The 17,154-nt window shown below is 56.4% G+C and overlaps 2 protein-coding genes across 9 annotated transcripts in view; both read right to left on the bottom strand.

The window, feature by feature from the left end:
- The window catches only part of LOC100339379 (Src like adaptor), a 33,496-nt gene extending 19,021 nt beyond the window's left edge, over positions 1-14,475 (bottom strand). The window contains exons 1-2 of one of the 3 annotated variants that reach the window (XM_008255928.4): positions 13,820-14,475; positions 1,717-1,814 (exon numbers count right to left, since the gene is read on the bottom strand). In XM_008255928.4, the coding sequence (XP_008254150.3) occupies positions 1,717-1,777 (61 nt within the window). In that variant the 5' untranslated portion in view covers positions 1,778-1,814; positions 13,820-14,475. Of the gene's footprint in view, positions 1-1,716; positions 2,000-13,819 lie in introns of those variants that run through there. The other 2 variants (XM_070060058.1, XM_002710550.5) reach the window with 2 other exon arrangements.
- Positions 1-17,154, bottom strand: part of LOC138846302 (UPF0449 protein C19orf25 homolog) — a 251,330-nt gene that overhangs the window by 150,977 nt on the left and 83,199 nt on the right. The window lies entirely within an intron of this gene.

The raw sequence follows: 17,154 nt of genomic DNA, 5'->3' as shown, positions 1-17,154 counted from the left end.
GAGGCTGTGACCTGAGCCAGTTTGGAGAAGGTGAAAATGGAGCCCAAGCTGCCTCCCCACAGTGGTAGCAGGCAGGGGACTGCCTGCACAAGGGCATCCTGTTCTGGGGTCTGCATGGGAGGTAGAGAAGCCCCTCTCTTCTCGGGCCCCCAGCACATACACTCTGCTCCACCTTGCGTGCAGACTCCAGGAGAACATTCCTCCTGTTTGTCCTCCTTTCACCTGAGGAGGGGAGTCACTAGAAAAATAAGGGCCGGTAAGGCTGCCCTAGGGTCTGACTGGCAGGTGGAGCTGGCAGTCTCCCCACGTTCACGTGCGTGAGCGGTGCAGCCAGGCAAGGAGCAAAAGCCAAAGGCAGGGTGGGATCCGGCGTGGTGGGCAGGATGGCTGTCTGTGCTCGGGGAACTCTGCCCAGTGCGGTGCTGCGGGGCACGGGGCAGCCCAGGGTAGTCATGGTGCGGGAGATGCACACCAGGCCCGAGGCAGGATGGAAGGTGGGAGGCCTGAGTGTCCTAAAATCGCCCTTGGTGTTCACCCTGCAGGCGCCGAGGGACAGGTGGCTGCCCTGACCTTCCCCTTCTCAGTCCTCCAGGGCACCCACACGCTGTGCCCTCTGCCCAGTGCCCACCCCAGGAATCCTCAGCAGTGAACTCAAGGGCATTAGAGTCACCAGCACTGCTGAGCTGGGGGCACAGTGGATCCGGCCCTCGGCCTTAGCCCTCTGTTCCCTGCTGTTCCTTCCCAGTGGCTGTGAACTCTTTGTAGCCTTGGGAATCTGTCCCAACCTGGCATCTTTTCAAAACCTGTATCAGGGCCAGCGTTGTGGCCTAGGGGGTGAAGCCATCACCTGCAACACCGCATCTCATATGGGTGCCAGTTCATGTCGTGGCTGCTCCACTTCCGACCCAGCTCCCTGCTAATCTGCCTGGGAAAGCAGCAAATGATGGCTCAAGTGCTTGGGTCCCAGCCACCTACGTGGGAGACCCAGATGGAGCTCTGGGCTCCTGGCTTTGGCCCAACCCAGCCTGGCTGTCGTGGCCACCTGGGAGTGAACCAGTGGATGGAAGACCTCTGTCTCACTTTCTGTCTCTCTCTCTTTCTCCCTCCTGCCCTCCCTCCCTCTCTCTGTCTGTGTAACTTTGACTTTCCAATAAATCTGTAAAAAAGAAAAGGCTGCCTGGTCCGCAGTGACGAGGTGGCAGGCTTGTGCTCTACCTCTAGAAGGCTGGCCCCCTGCCTCTGCCCAGGGGACGCAGGCATGCTTTCTTTCCCGGGAGTGGTCACAAAGAGCGTCAGCCTGGCAGCCGGATGCTGGTGAGGCTCTTGCAGCTAACCGTGCAGACGGTGATAAGCGGCTAACTGGCTCTCAGAGTCAGCTGCCCCGGCGTGGGGATCTGACTCTGGGCATGGCGAGTGACATGAGTGACATTCCCTCTGCAAGCCCTAGCTTCCTCACCTCTAGAGCACAGGGACTGAGCTCACTGGTCTTGGAGAGCCACCTCCACATGCCAACTCTTTAGCATCCTTGAGGGGTGCCACACACTCCGTCCTCTTACACTTTTCAGTACGTAGCGTTTGAGCCACAAACGCAGCACAGAGACCAGTGAGGTGACAGCCTCACCAGGTGTCAGTGCCCTGTGGGGCAGTTACAACCACCCGTCTCCCTCGGGCTCTCCCGGGACAGAGCCAAGAGAGTGAGCCAAGAGTCAGACTTACCGTCCGAGCTGGGCAGAGGCCTCTCCGGGGGCGCCGGGGTGGACTTCACGCTGTTCCCCATCTGTCTCTCTGCTGGGGCCGCCGGGGCCGCTCGGAGCCTGGGGCACAGGAGACACACACGGAAAGTCAGCCGCGCCGCGCGCCCTGGCAGTGGGGAATGACCCAGTTTAGAGTGCATGGCGCATCCTCTCGCACAGCCTGCTCTCGGAGGGCGGCCGTTTGTGTGTGAAGATGCGATTCGTGAACCTCGGTGACACTGGCAGCTCACATTCTTTTATCAAGGGAATGACAGAGACAAACCACAGAGAGGGAAGTTGCTCGCAGAGACTGTTGGTGGCAGAAGTTTCCATTCCTCTGCTCTGAGGACAGGAGGCAGGGTTTGTGTCGGAAGCCGAGCGACGTTTCCGGGGGGCCCACAAAGGACCCGCGCTCAGGAACCCTGGCCACCAGCCGCCTTGCAGCGGGAATTCAGGGCGCACGCAGCTTGGGAGTGGTAAAGGATGAGGGAGGGCCCTCACGGGTCCTGCCTTTTCTCATCTCTGAGTTTCTTAACAAGTACAGCTCAGGGACTTTCAACTCTGCCATTGCTTTTGCGTGTTGCCAAGTCCCTGCCTCCATGAACCCATTTTGCTGTGAAGGAAACTGAGTCTCAAAGAGGTGCCAGGTGCAGAGTCACGTGGCAAGTGGTGGTGGAGCTAAGATGTGCCCCACAGATGCTAACTTGCCCCTTTGCTCCGCTACCGTTTCCAGGGTGGGTTCTGGAGGAAGGCTACCCCACGTGCCTTCCGGCTGTGCACATACCAGGTGGCTGGTCTGCAGCAAGTTGCTAGATTTGCTGGCCTGCGGAGGGGGTGATCATAGGACAGCCTTGGGTTATGGCTGCAAAACTAGCTGATTCATAGCACGCAGAACACTTGCAGTGCGGCCTGAGGTCAAACACGTGTTAGTCGTGGACATTGCCCGTCTCTGGTCTGTTGGCATTAATGTCCTTGAAAAGGAGCGAATTCTGCGCCCTCGAACAGGTGTTTTGGTACAGGGACGTAGAGAACCACAGAACAGAGTCTCGGGGAAGCTGCCCCCTGCAAGAGGATTGGAGAAGGCCACGCCCACAGATAGAGCTGCCCCTGTCTGATGGGGACAGAGACAGGAGAGAAGGGACAGGCCCCAGCCCAGCTGCTAACTTATTTTCCCCCTGCTCTTAGATGTTTGGAAGGGCCCCTAAGTCAGCCAGGCCAACTCGCAGCTGGCATCTGTCCCCTCTGTGCCTCACACATCCAGCTGCTCCTTGGCTTGTGGTGGGCCTCATCCTGAAAAACCCATCTCCGTAAATGGAGAATACTGTGAATCGGAAATGTGTCTCAGCCACGTGACCTGTTGCACACTGCGTGGTACTCTCCCAGGATCATGGGGTTGACAGGGAGCTGCACCCTGCCACATCGCCCAGCGCCACGAGAGAGAATGGTATCTTATGTTGTGAGCCAGGGGAAAAAAATCGAAATTCAGGATTCCTGGGACAGTTTCTGCAGAATGCGCATTGCTTTTGCAAAGTGTATACGTGGTAATCTGAGCAGTCTTAAGTCGGGGACCACCCACACAGTTTCTGGAAAGACCTCGCAGTCAGAACAGGCAGGGCTGCACACTGCCTGATGTAGGGGAACAGATGGTATCTGGTGGGACTCCTGGGTTATTAAAGAAAGAAGGGGAAACAAACGAGGGATTTGTAGAAGTCCATATAGGCTACACTGTTACACACGCCATCATGCATAACCTGGTGATGCTTTGTAACACTCCCCACGTCACTGCCAGCTTGCACAGTCAGCAGACTCGAGCTGCAGCACAGAAGGCGGGACTGGAAGGGCCTCAGATTCTACACTAGGTGCACCCCACCCCCCCATCGCCTTCAGCTGCTCCCAGCCTTGGTGACTGCAGAGGGCAAGGCCCTTGCTAAGGCAAAGCCTGGGCCCTTCTCTCCCCGCTCTCACAAATAGAGCCTGGGGTCCGGGGGGATGCCTTCGGGCGTGGCGGGATCCTTTCTCTGGGTGGGGAAGGTGTTAAGAACATCACCCCAACACCAGCCAGCCTTGTCCCCAGGCCCTGGCCAGGTGAAGACACTCAAGAATGCATGCTCAGAAACTGGAACCCACCTCCCCTCAGCTGAGCAGACACTTGGCGGGCAGCTGAAGTGTCTGGGCTCTGAGCCAGTGCCTTGAGGACAGCAGGGCCATGTGGGAGCAGGGACGCAGTAGGGACAGGCACTGCCCAGGGCCCCGTCTCAGACGGTACCGGGGAAGGAGCAAACCTGTGCTCTGAAAGGCTGCCAGCACTGCACAGAATGTGTGTGTGTAATGCACACAGACTATCCCATGCAGACCTTGTAAAGCAGGTGTGTAATGCACAGGCTATCCCATGCAAACCTCACGAAGCAGGCATGTGACATGCACAGGCTATCCCATGCAGACCTCACAAAGCAGACGTGTGACATGCACAGGCTATCCCATGCAGACCTCACAAAGCAGGCGTGTGACATGCACAGGCTATCCCATGCAGACCTCACAAAGCAGACGTGTGACATGCACAGGCTATCCCATGCAGACCTCACAAAGCAGACGTGTGACATGCACAGGCTATCCCATGCAGACCTCACAAAGCAGACGTGTGACATGCACAGGCTATCCCATGCAGACCTCACAAAGCAGACGTGTGACATGCACAGGCTATCCCATGCAGACCTCACAAAGCAGACGTGTGACATGCACAGGCTATCCCATGCAGACCTCACAAAGCAGACGTGTGACATGCACAGGCTATCCCATGCAGACCTCACAAAGCAAACATGTGACATGCACAGGCTATCCCATGCAGACCTCACAAAGCAGACGTGTGACATGCACAGGCTATCCCATGCAGACCTCACAAAGCAGACGTGTGACATGCACAGGCTATCCCACACAGACTCCATGCCATGGGTGCATAATGTGCCCAGGCTGTGCCATGCAGGCCAGCCACCACCTACTCCTCATTCTTCTTGGATCCCTCCCCCCACCCCCCCAGCTGCCTCTGGGCCTGAGCCACCCAGTCTGTGACCACTGAGGCCTTTGAGTGCCTGGGGAGAAAACTCTGATGCAGGTGTGTGCTGGCCTAGCCCAGCTCCTCCCCCACCACAGTGCCCTCAGCAATGCCAGTTTGTCTCTCACCAGACACATGGTAGCAGGTGTCACAAAGCACCAACAGATTGTGCCCTGAACCCCACCCCTCCAGGAGTGCTGGCACCCACTTCCCTCCAGCCTGTGGCCTCTGCCGACCAGAGCCATGTCTGAGTGGCAGGCTGGCACCTTGATGCCTGTCCCTCCCCTTCTTTCACCCACAGCCGTACAGAAAGCTAGTCAGGAAGAGGCTGCCGACCTTCACCGTGAACTCTGACATCTCCGTCCTTCCCAGCAGCATTCTACGTCTCCTCACAGGCTCTCGTGGTATTTTGGGGGCGATCCCTGGTATCCAGTAAAGGAGGAAAAAGGCGAGAATGTGCAGCATTCAGATAGAAAAACTGGGGTCCCTGTAAGAAATTCAAGTCCAACCTACCCAGGGTCGCGAGCCGAGGAAGGTCGAGTCACTCCTGCCAGCCCAGGGGCTCCGTCTAACGCACGCCTTCTCTCTCGCATTCCAGCCCCTTCTGTCCGCTGCTCGTCTGCTTTGTGAGAGCAGGGGCTGCGGCTAGCCTAGAAGCCCTCCAAAATCACCCACCAGAAATCTCCTCGGTGGTCTGTTCCCTGGCTTCCTCGTCTCCACGAAGGAGTTAACTGAGGCGAGAGAGGCTTTCATTTGAGCGGAGTGAGAATGCCCCCCGGAGAATGAGAGCTGGAGGCTCCCTGATGAAAACTGCGCAATCTGATTTAATCTGTGACAGTTTTATGCAGTGGCTGGGAGTGGGAGAGAGGGGCCCGGAGTCGAAATTGCTTCTCGGAACAATAGGAAAAGGGCAAAAGAGAAATGAGTTAATTAACACTGACTCTGAGGAGGCGGGATTCCTCCGCCCCGGCCTCCGCGGGCTGGTCCCGAGGTTCCAGGTCAGGGAGCCACAATGATCGTCCTCTCGTTTTCCCTCCAGTCTGTGGATCAGTGAGGCTTGCTTTGTGTGACCTTGGGCCTCAGTTTCCTCTTCGGAAAAATGAGATGAATGAGAGATGATCTCCAAAGAGAGAGCCTTTTGACCTCATTTAATTTTAGCTATCAAGACTCACTGTCTTTTTGAAAGTTATTAATAAGGGAGCAGGTTCATCGCAGCTTCGTTACGAAATCCCGCTAGACAGAATCCAAACTTTTTCTTCATGTTCTTCGGGATCAGGGGAAGGCTGGTAACGCGTATAGCACCTGCCATCGGGTGGGCAGTCCATGGACACCCGTGAAACCTGTGTTGACCACGTCCCTTCGTCACGTGGAGGTCAGGGGTCAGCCCACCTGCCCACGGTCCTAGAGCTGGAAAACCTCGTATCTCCGGGTTTCAGACCCTGTGCTCTCTGCTTGGAACCTTGCTGCTGTCTCAGGTCTCTGGTCAGCTGGTCAGTATATGGCTGCTGGTCACCGTGAGTGGACATGTGATGTGCAAGGGACGCACGCCTGCAGGGGGTCGCCATCAGTAATGTACCACTTGTGTGCTGGCAGCCTTTGTGGGTGCGGTTCCTGTCTCCCACAGCCTGGGCTGTTTGGCTGTGCACTTTGCATTGTCACCAAAACACGAGGCGCCAGGCTTCTCAGAACCTGCCAACTCCACGGGAGAACCAGGAACCAAACCATTGGCGACTGTGGGGTGTGAAAGCCTAGTTGGAGATGCACCCCCTTTCCTTTGGTCACGGCTGTTCACACCTCCCTAGGACCTCTAGGGCTCGGACCTCCACGCCTTGCGTAGAAAAGCCTCATACCCATCATGTATGAGGGTACGTCCAGAAACTCATGGGAAAAATGGAATTGCAAGTTCATTTTGGTGTGAACAAATCTGAGATCCATGCCATTTTTTGCATAATATACATTTTCCGGGAACTTTGGAAGACCCCTTGTATCAGAGTCTCAAAATGCTTTGCACCAAAATAAACTGACCTCCTCATTCCATTTTTCTATGAACTTCTGGAAGTAGCCAACGTTGGCTCCAGCAGCAGCAGTGACCCCCAGAACAGCGCCGCCACTGGGTCAGTCAGCTTCTGTTTCCTGCGAGGCAAGAGGCTAGCTGTTGGTGAGCCCCATACCCCAGCCTTGTTGCCACAGTGGCCTGTATGGAACAGGTCGGCTAAGGGATGTGTCCAAGGTGATATAGAGAGGAAGAAGTAGAACTGGGGTTCCAACCAGGCCTGCCTGACTCTAAAACCCGTGCTCTGAGCCCCCGGGAAGTGCTGCCCATTGTCCACCCTCTGTCCAGTCCAAGAAGGGAACATAAAAGTGACTTTTTTAAAAGTCATAAAGTGAACTCCAGGGACCATCACTTTTGAGGGGAACCCTTAGCAGAAGGGACCCGGGGGCCCTGAGGTATGTGGGGGCTATTGCATGGCCGTGTTTGGAACCCCAGATCTGGGGAACCAGCTGTGGGGAGCAGACGGGAGAGTGGAGGCAGGGGTGCTGGGAGCACCGAAGCAAATTGTCTGGAAAACCAAAGCAAACAAGCAGGAGAAAGACTAGCTGTGCTTACAGTACCCCGTCTTTGTAACAATCCAATGTGCATGGGGGTGTACGGCGCACAGAACAATAGAAAGGGAAAATTCACAAACTGTTTTGCAGGGTTTTCTCAGGATGGTGAGCTTACCAATGAATCCATCAATCTATTCTGTACCCGCTTCTACAAGACCCAAATTCTGTCCCGTGTGCATGCGTTGCTTGCATAATCTGAAGCCTTAAAGGGCGGATTTTGGAGGCAGATCCCGGCTCCCCAACGCCTGGCTCTGTGTCCTTTGGCACATCACTTCCTTCCTCTGAGCCTACGGGAGTTTTGTGAGGGCTACCTCACAGGTCATATCGCAGCAGAGATGTGTTAGAAGACAGTAGCTGCTACCACGTCTGGGTCCTGGAGGTGGGGGGTCGAGTGGGCAGGTCACAGCAAGTCCTTTCCCATCTCAGCTCCTTAGGGTCCTCACGGTTGGTGGGGAAAGAGTTGGACACAACGGTGGCCCATGGCTCTATTGCCCTAACTGTCTGCACTCCCACGACTGTTGCTGTGGCTCACGTAACCGTCTCCCAGCCGGTTCAGCCCTGCTCGTGGGCTGACACTTTGCTTGGGGGAAAGCAGAAGGAGCTCAGGGGCTACACATCTAATTCTTCTCCCTGCCAAGAATCTCAAAGGATTTCCGGGGCACCCGCACCACATCCTGACCCACTCAACAGGTGCGCCTCCCCAAGCACAAGACTGGGGGCTGCCTGCCTGCCAGGGTTGCCTGCCCGTGACCTACATTATTCCCTGTTCCCCAGTGCAGGGTGGCTGCAGGTGCAGCCACAGGTCTTTGCCCTCAGCCCATCTTGCTCGCCTTCTGCGGAACTGCAGAGGAGAGTCGTGGCATCACTGTGGGCTCCTGGGCTACGGGGCGAGGGCGAGACACAGAGAGCAAGTGGCCAGCTCGGTGGGGCTCAGGCATTTCTCCAGTCTTCTCAGGCCTGGCTCGAAATCAGAGGCACGGGAGAGCCGCTGGGAGAACTTGGGATAGCCTCCTCTAGGCTAAGGCTCAAACTGTGTTTTAAAGAAAGCGTCCTTAGGAGCCCTCCAGACACAAGCGTCTTGCTGGGTGGGATCGGAGCTTCGCCATCTTGCCCCTCCACTGCTCTGGGTACAGCACTTTAACCCTGGGATATCATAAAGCACTTATTGAAAAAACTGCAGCTCAACACCCTCGCATTACCGAGGCAAGGCTCAGAAAGGGCAAGCAACCTGCTCAAGGTCACCCAGTTAAGTCTTCTGTGCACCTTGTACAAGAAAGTGACGGATCATTTATCAGTGTGGCTGCTGTGTCTCGGAGCCCCTTCTGCTCCTAGGGACCTGGAAAGTGATCTCACCTGTTCTCAGGCTCACAAAGAGGCATTCACCTGAGACTGGATTGGGATGGAATTGTCCCAGGGGACACTTTCTGGTCATTCTAAGACATCATGAAAAGAAGAAGAGGGCTGCCCAGTCCTGGGGCAGCTTTGAATTTCACCCTCTGTAAAGTCCTGAACCTCTGCTCTTGATTGCTGGTTGTGCTTTGGGGGTTTTGATGGCCGTCGCCATATCTGCTTGGCTGGGCTTCTGCACTCAGATCAGTGAGAGCAGGGACTGACGGCCAGGCACATGGCTGGTGTACCAGCCTCAGTGGCCCTGTCACGGGCAGGTGGAGTGCAGGGGTGCAGGTGAGGGACACCTGGCAGGCAGAGGTGGCCACTGAGGGCCATCTCTGACATGGGCCTTTGCTCCTCTCCTCCTGCAACGTCCCCACCACCCAGGATGGTAGGGGCCAGGGCGCCACGTGGTCGGGGATTCTGTTGGATGCAGAACACATTCCTCAACAAGAACCATGTTCTAAATGGGATTTGGGCCCCGGGCCAGGCCCCGGATGCCTGCACACCCTGTAATCTGGCTGGCATAACAAACACTGGCAAGAAGAAAACAACAACAAAGACCATTATTTTCATCCCCAGCAATTACACGGAACGGGCACACAGGGGCTACAGAATGGGCCTTTGTGAGTGTTTGGGAGGCAGATGGAGACCCCCCCAGGAGGCTGTGTCACTCGGCATTCAGGCACGGGCATCAGAAAGGTCTGGCTTTCTGTGACGTCACGCTTCCCAGCAAGCCTGAGCCATGTGTTTTGTACATTTGCGTGAATCGCCCGTGTTACTCAGAAGCTTATCAGTGAGATGGAAATGGTGTCGTGGCTTAACCCAGCACGTGCGGGCTGTGCCTGAGTCACTTGTCAATCACGCAGATGTCGGGCCACCCTGGGGTTCTTGGGCGCAGTGGGTGCCCCACAAGGAGAGAGGAAGGAAGCGGTGTGCTTGGGAGAGAGTGCATCAGAGATGTGCAGATGCAGGCTTATTACTGAGTGTGCTGGGGAGAAAAGTCCGGATTCTCACTGTTTGCCCATGTCAGCCGTGTCAATACCACCTCGGGCTGATGTCCGGCTTCCCTTGGGACGCGTCTGGACCCCAGGGGTGGGAAGAAATGTGCAGAGAGAGACTGGAGGGAAGCAATTCTGTGCTGAGGCTGTCTCCAGGCAGCTTTCCTTACTTGGAACGGCAGCCTGCAGACAGCTCCGTTCTCAAAGGAGAGAGCAGGCTGGATCCACTGCGTGGAGGCCTCAGTGCGATGCTGAAAGAACGCATACTTGTTTCATGCTCCAACAAGCCCCCATTGCACGGAGAAGGAGATTGAGGCTCTGAGAGATTAAGTTTCTTGTTCAAGGTCACACAGCTATTCAGGCATGGGGCCAGCATTCAAATCCTAGTATTCTAGTTCTTTTTACTCCCAGTCATGATACCACCAATACCTGCATCCCAGTTTGATAAAATTTTAATCCGAACGATAGATGCTCTAGAAACTGGGGCTGCTGGTAAGACCAGAGGAAAACGCACGGAGGCCTGGGGCCCAGGATGCCCACTGCTTTGTGTCTCCAGGCGCCCTTGCCTCTGACCACAGAGAAGCCACCCCATGGCAGCCAGCCAGGGAGCCAGCTGTCGGGGTTCTGCCCTTCTGCTCTGAGCCCTGAGGTTGCCGATGTGGTGTCGTAAAATCACTTGGACAGTGACTCCAATATTGCGAGCACAAGAGTGAACCCCATTTCCCCCATTCATTTTGACTTGTCACACATTATGTCTTTAGAACACACGGTGGGTCTACTCTACTGTCTTCCCTGGGGTGACGGGCAAGCCGCTTTCTGACTTTGGCCATCAGTTAGTCAGTCTACCTCTCTATACATGGTGTGTGTCCAGGCGGCATGCCCTGGCGCTTGGCAAGGCTGAGCACGGGAAGCAGGCGCAGGCGGAACTCACAAGTATGGAGGAAAGGTGAGTCCACAGTGTCTTTGATGGCGCCTCCTCCCCACCTGCACAGCTCTGCACGGTGTGTGCGTCGTTGTACTTGGACCTCAGGTGGGACTGGGGAAACTGAGGCTGGAGCAGTCACTTAACTTGTCAGTGGTGGACACAGGGTTTGAATCGAGGTGAGCTGGCTCTGTGCCACCCGCCATGCCCTGGGGTGGAAGGAAGTGGCTGGAGAGTGGCGTAACACCGCCATGCCCTGGGATGGAAGGAAGTGGCTGGAGAGTGGCGTAACACCAAGCTTCGCTACTTCACAGCAAGCTGCTGGTGCGCTGTTCTGTGTGCTCGGGGGCCGTCCATGACCGACGGGCAGTCAGTGGGCCGCTGGGCATACAGACAGAGCGGAAGCCCAAGGCAGCCACGACGCAGGGGGCTTGGAGCGTGTGTTCCAAAGGTGCAGGTTTTAAGCTGGCTGCGCAGGAGACTTGGAAAGTGGGGGCAGGGAGGAGGGTTGGTGGCACATCTGTAGGTCAAGGGCAATGTGTCCCTCTCCCAGGGCTAATGGGAGAATTGACTTAAACTGACTTCACCGACTGCACTGGCTTTCCTCGCTTCCTCATCCCCAAGCTCTCGTTGGTCCCCTCGTGAAATACAGCGTCTGTCTTCACGCATTCATTTCATGAAGGGTTTAGTGAGCACCCCGTCTCTGGATAGCTTTCCCAGGACGGCGTCCACGTTGGTTCTGGTCCTCAGTGGGAAACCTTGCCCTGGCAGGTGCCTGGTTCCTCCCTTGCACTCAGTCCATCAGGTTGAATGACTGACTGTGACGCATACGAGGGGCCCCATGTATTGCATGCAGGAGGTGCTCTGCTCTCAGGTCTGCCTGCCCCGTCCAAGGTCACCATTTTGCCTCCACTGCAAGCCAGAGGACCATTGCACTTTCCTAGACTTCCCTCGGGTCCCTACTTTGTTCACACTACACACAGACACAGAGACAGACAGACACACACACACACACACACACTCTCCAGCCGTGGTCCAGGCTGCCTGCTGCCCAGAGAAGTATGACCTACTGAGCCCCTGAACCCTGAGGACCCTGTTTCTGTCCACGGCCAGAGTTACCATAATGAAATGCACCCCTCCCTTCATGGTGCCCGGATGGGAGGAAGTGATTGGGACAGGCTGTTCTTGGTTCCTTCAGACCTGTAGTAGAGTCAGAGGGTGGGGAAGTCAGTCGCATGGAATAACCTCAATGGGTATTTGTTGAGAAAACGGACAGATGGGTCAATGTCCAGCAGGGCCCTCGCTGCTACCAAGAACCAGATGGTTTGCTAGGACATGGTAGAAGCCCTTAAAGACACCTTCTGGTTCCAGCCTCTCTCAGAACCAGGGAGAAGGAGCCCCTGCTGTGTGGCAGGTGCAAAATGAGAACCCAGCAGCGTGTATTACTGCAGGAAGCCGATGGGGGCATGCCGGGCCAAATGCTCTCTGTGTCTTTAAGATAGGCCCATGCATCTCGGAAGTGTGTTGCCAACCCCCACAGCTGTGAGTGAGGCAGTACCTCTGTCTTAGGAAAAGGATCTCAGTTGGCTGAAATGCGATCCTCTCCGTGCCTGCTCCATTTGTATCAGACAGAAGAGCAGTAAGGGGATGTGTTTGGCAGGTTGGTGGTATTGCAATTTCAACCACTGTGTGTGCCCTGCTGGCTAACAGAGGGACTGGTTATTGTCTGCTTAAGTGTGGTGCTCACAGCTGCTGCGTCTGACTTAGCACCTCCTACAGAGCGCACACAGCGTAAACTTCTTTCCAACATTCAAGGAAGCAGGGCTGCTTTTTATGGGGGCTCAGAGAGGTACAGTGACTGTCCAGAGGGGCTCAGTTCATCGGCGGCCCACCTGGAGAGCTGAGCCATGGGTGCTTCATCCTATCCTATTTCACTCTTGTGGTGTATTAACCACTCCAAACTGGCAGTCTTCTAACTGGGGCGTAGCAGTGGCAACAGAACTTGCCAGAATGTTCATCCGGGCTTACTTGCCTGTTGTCAAAGGACCACAGCCCAGTTTGCTAGACTTGCAAGGCCATGATTGTAGTGGATAGTAGAGTGGCCGCTCGCAGACTACAGAATGCATTTCTCCTGCCGTGACAGGCACTGTTGTGGACCCTGGCCTCTGTCATCCACCACTGTCAGTCCCTGGGAGCCCCTCCCTGCCTCTGCCTCCTACCAGCTGGGCTACTTGGACAAGTCACTTCACCTCTCTGAGTCTTGTTTTCTTACGCATCCAAAGCAAACAGCAGGCGCACAGGATGGCTCTGAGCACTGCAGGCCCCTCCCCTGTCACTCAGAAGAGGGAGGCATCATCGTCTACTCAACAGAGCTCCAACTAGGACATCCTAAGGCCAAAGCCCCAGTACCAGACTCTCGGGATATGTGGGTGCCTCAAGGAACGGGTAGCATGTGCCACATTGCTTAGAAAGTTCTGGGTCTCCCAAATGTCCTCGGATCCCAGCAGGCTTTCAGAGTTCGTATGCTTCCCACGTTTCCCCTTCCTTTCATCCACCCCTCCCCATGCACACCCCTTCACTTGTGTGCTTGTCACTGACCTCTGGCTGTGCAGACCCAATGTGCTCAGCCACCTGAGCCCCACACGCCGCAGCGGTCAGGACCCCAGGGCAGCAGCATGCGCTGAGCACCCGCTGCGTATCTGAAACCGGCCTTGGCCCCCGGCGTGTGTTCATAATCCACCAATGCCCGTGAAACTCAGGTGCCATTTCCCATTTCACAGATGAGAAAGTGAAGGTCTGGAGAGGCCTCGGTGCCTTGCCCAAGGTCACACAGCTAGGAAGTCTAACAGCAAGTCCTAGGTGCCCCCGCAGGCTGCTCTTGGGCCAAAAGAACTCCTCTGGCCGGACAGAGGCTTTTGCAAGCCCCAGCCCTTCTTTGCATAGCTCAAGGCCTCAGCCATTCACTGAGCAACTACACTGTGCGAGGCGTGGGCTGGGGCCCCAGCTCCACTGTGCGCCCTTGGGGGCTCTTGGCTTCAGAAAATCAACTCTGCCTCCTGTACACCAGAAAATCCCAAAGTCTGTCCCTGCCCCGTCCCTGCCGTCTCCCCCAAGATACCTGCAAAGGCCAGGCCTGGCCTCCCTGGGAGTCAGCTGCGGAGGGGCTGGAGGGGACACTGGCGGCGTCACCGACTGTCCATCAGCTGCTGCCACTGGGGAATGAGCAGGCGATGGGGCCTCCCGCGGGTGCGCAGGAGCCGCCCAGGCTAGCAGGCAGCGCTGCAGTCACTAAAGCCTCACACTTCCTCCTGCGAGAAGCGAGCAGAGCGCGGGCTGGTAGCGGGGCAGGTTCCTGTTTCTGTGACCACACCGAGCAGGCTTCTCTGCTAAGACGGGGAAGACAGACGCGTTATCGATATTTTTATGTAGCGCTAGAGAACAGCGGCAGCTCACTTCCCGAGAGCCAGGCCCTGGAGCAGCTGGCCCTCTCTCTCTAACGAAAGGTTGCCTGGGGCTGTCGCTGTGCCCCGTGCCTTCCCGGAGCTGGCTGCCGGGCTCACCCCCTGGCCGAGGCTTAGAGATGCAGCTTGCCTTTTCTGTTTCCCAGTTGGTTCCGTTGCCTTGTGTCACTAGCGCTGGCTCTGTCTTCCATGAGTGTCAAATCATCAGAGGCCTGAAACAGCCCCCACTGCTCTCCTCCTCTTGCTGGGTCATGACCAGCAGATACTAGAAGGTTTATGAAAAACAGCTTCCCCCCGAGATGCTGGGCTAAAAAGCCAGGGCGACTCAGTGCAGCGTGTGGGCTCGGTTGCATCCTGCGTCACGGCAAAGACCATGAACGACCAGGGCGGGGGTGGGGTAGGAGCTTGTGCAGATACGCATGGGGTTGGATTGAGTCAAAGGCAGTGCCCCCCCCCGGGGGGGGGCGGTGATAATGGCATTGTGGTTATGGGGGTGGAGGGTGGGAGGACGCTCCAGGTCGTAGGGGGCATGGGTGGAGGAATCTGGAAGTGAGCTGGCACCATGGCTCTAACTCTCCAGTGGTTCACAGAGAGAATAATGCACTGGGAGACTTGGAAATGAGAGAGCGCACAAGCATGGCGCGGTGTTAACGCTGGGTGACTCTGGGCGAAGGGGGTACCAAGGCACTTCAAAGACATTTGTGGGAAACAGGATTAAAATGGAAGTGTGTTGTAGTGCAAAAGGCGTTGAAATCTGTGCATACAATAGGCTTCCCAAAAGCTAGTGAAAAATGCGTATTATTAAAAACTATGTGTAGATTTCCATATTTTGCATCAAAATATGCTTATCTTTTAATTCTGTTTTCCCACAAACTTTCCAAAGGACACTCATATGAGGCGTTCATTGTTCTACTCTTTCAGCTTTGTGATGGGTTTGAAACTTTAATGTATATTATATAGCATGTATCACAAAATGCGTTCTGTATACGCACATATGTCTGTCTGTGTAAAACCTTCCTGTTCACACTGTATGAGTCTGAAGCCAGGAAACCCAGATAGGAGGCGTCTTGGAGGAAGAGACAGACGGTTCCAGCACGCTGATTCCAGCATTGCTCTGGGAGTTGCCTGTTGGGCTGGGAATGCTGGCTGGCCTGGCTGGAGTGGCCCTCTGAGAGCCCCCACAGAAGGGACAGAGCATCAGAGTGGGGTGACTTACCCACAGGCTGCCCCCACCCAGAGCCAGGGCAGAGCGCGGGCTGGTGGCAGCCACCTGCGACAGTCATTTGGAAACTTCACTCGGTGTAGACGAATTGCAATCTAAATCTGGAAGGCACTCTGTACTAGGCAGAGGCTTCCTCAGATGACGTGTGACAAAAGCCACTGTGTGAAGAGCATGCTGGGAAGGGGCGAGGGGAAATATGGCAGGAGACCGAATGGGCAGTTGCCTAAACAGGCAGAAGTGAAGCTCCCCGCAGACGCACTTGGCGGGGAGGAAGAGAGCGTGGCACTAGGGGCCGGAGGGCCCGGGAGCGCTGTGTTTGCTCACTCTCCCGTTTCGGCGGTTACCGTGCACCCACCCCTGCGGTTCTTCTCGGAGCCCACGCCCTCGCTCCATCCTTTCTTCCCTGAAGCTTCATTGAGAAGCTGCTGTTCCGGGCACATGGGCTCCAGCCCTGAACCAAAGCAGGCCACGGCCCTGCGTGCCTGCTGTGGGGGAGTCATGGGACAGAGATGTGCCTGCTAAGGAATTGCACTGGATGGATGCGACTGGGCCAGGGAGCTGTCTCTCGGGTGTCACTGCACTGAGACCCGGAGGAGGAGGAGCCAGCTCGGGGCGTGCCGCTGGTTAACACAGGCTGGGGATGCTTGGGGACAGACAAGGCTGAGTAGAGGCAGACACGTCTCCTTGCAAGGGTGTGTGAAGTGGGCTCCCCTTCGTGGTCCCAGGAATTGGAGCCCAGGTCAGGGTCAGTCCCTGCCCTGCCCACTTCCAGGAAGTCACTGGGAGACTGGGGCCTGGTGTAAAACGCCCTAGCCTGGAGTGATTCCTGGGTAGCTGAGAGGAGGGCCAGGGGGGTTGAGAAATGCTCCTCAAACCGGACACTGTGAGCAGAGCAGGGGTCAGGTGGAGGTGTGAGCTCGGAACCGTGGTCCACAGAGCAGGTGAACCCTGCGCTAACACTGGCTCCTGTCAAAGGCCTCTCTCTCTGGCTGGTGGTTCAGACAGTAGAGCTCTGTTTCCAGGGACCCCAGGGGTTAGCAATTGCTGTAGTGTTGATAGCATGGGCCACAGCTGGGCCACAGCAGTCTGTTGTGTGTATGCGTGGGATGAACTAGGCTGGGTCAGTGGTGACCAGCATCCCTGAACCTGACCTAGTAGCTGCCAGGAGCACTCCCTCCGGGTCCCCTCCCCTGCAACCTAGTGGTGACAACCAAAAATGTCCTAGACGTCATCACTGTGCCCTGGTGGAAGGGCCAAGAGCACTCAGCAGAGAGCCACCTGTGCAGGGTCTTTCATGGACTGTGGGGGCTGCTGGGGTCAGCCAGTCTCTGGCTTTCACAGGGACTCAGCTCTGCAGCTGGCCACGCTGTGCTCCCCAGTGTACATGGCAGAAGGAAGCAAGATGGCAAAACTCCCCCAGGCTGGCTCTCTGCCTGGCCTCCCTCGCCCCCAGCACAGAAGAGGGGCAGGTGCACCACCTGGGCACACAGATAAGGACAAGGAGGTGCACAAGGCAGGGAGCGATCGGCCCCCTTAACAAGGGGCAGTTTTCAGAGGGAGGGCACGTGAGCCATAGACTGCTCAGCACAGGAAGGTCAAGGCCTGTGGGAGGGCAGAGGCCCCGCCCAGGAGGATGGAGGAGCGTGTTCCCTTGGCATGCTCCCCGAGCGCCCTGGCCCGACGGCTGCTCCTGCCATCTGTCTCCCACAGCACACCCTCATGGTGCATGAGGCTTTCTCCCTGACCTGTGATGGAGCCCTGGAGCACAAG

The sequence above is a fragment of the Oryctolagus cuniculus genome, chromosome 17, assembly GCF_964237555.1.
Source record: "Oryctolagus cuniculus chromosome 17, mOryCun1.1, whole genome shotgun sequence".
Lineage (NCBI taxonomy): Eukaryota > Metazoa > Chordata > Mammalia > Lagomorpha > Leporidae > Oryctolagus > Oryctolagus cuniculus.
This window is presented reverse-complemented; position numbering and strand designations above follow the sequence as displayed.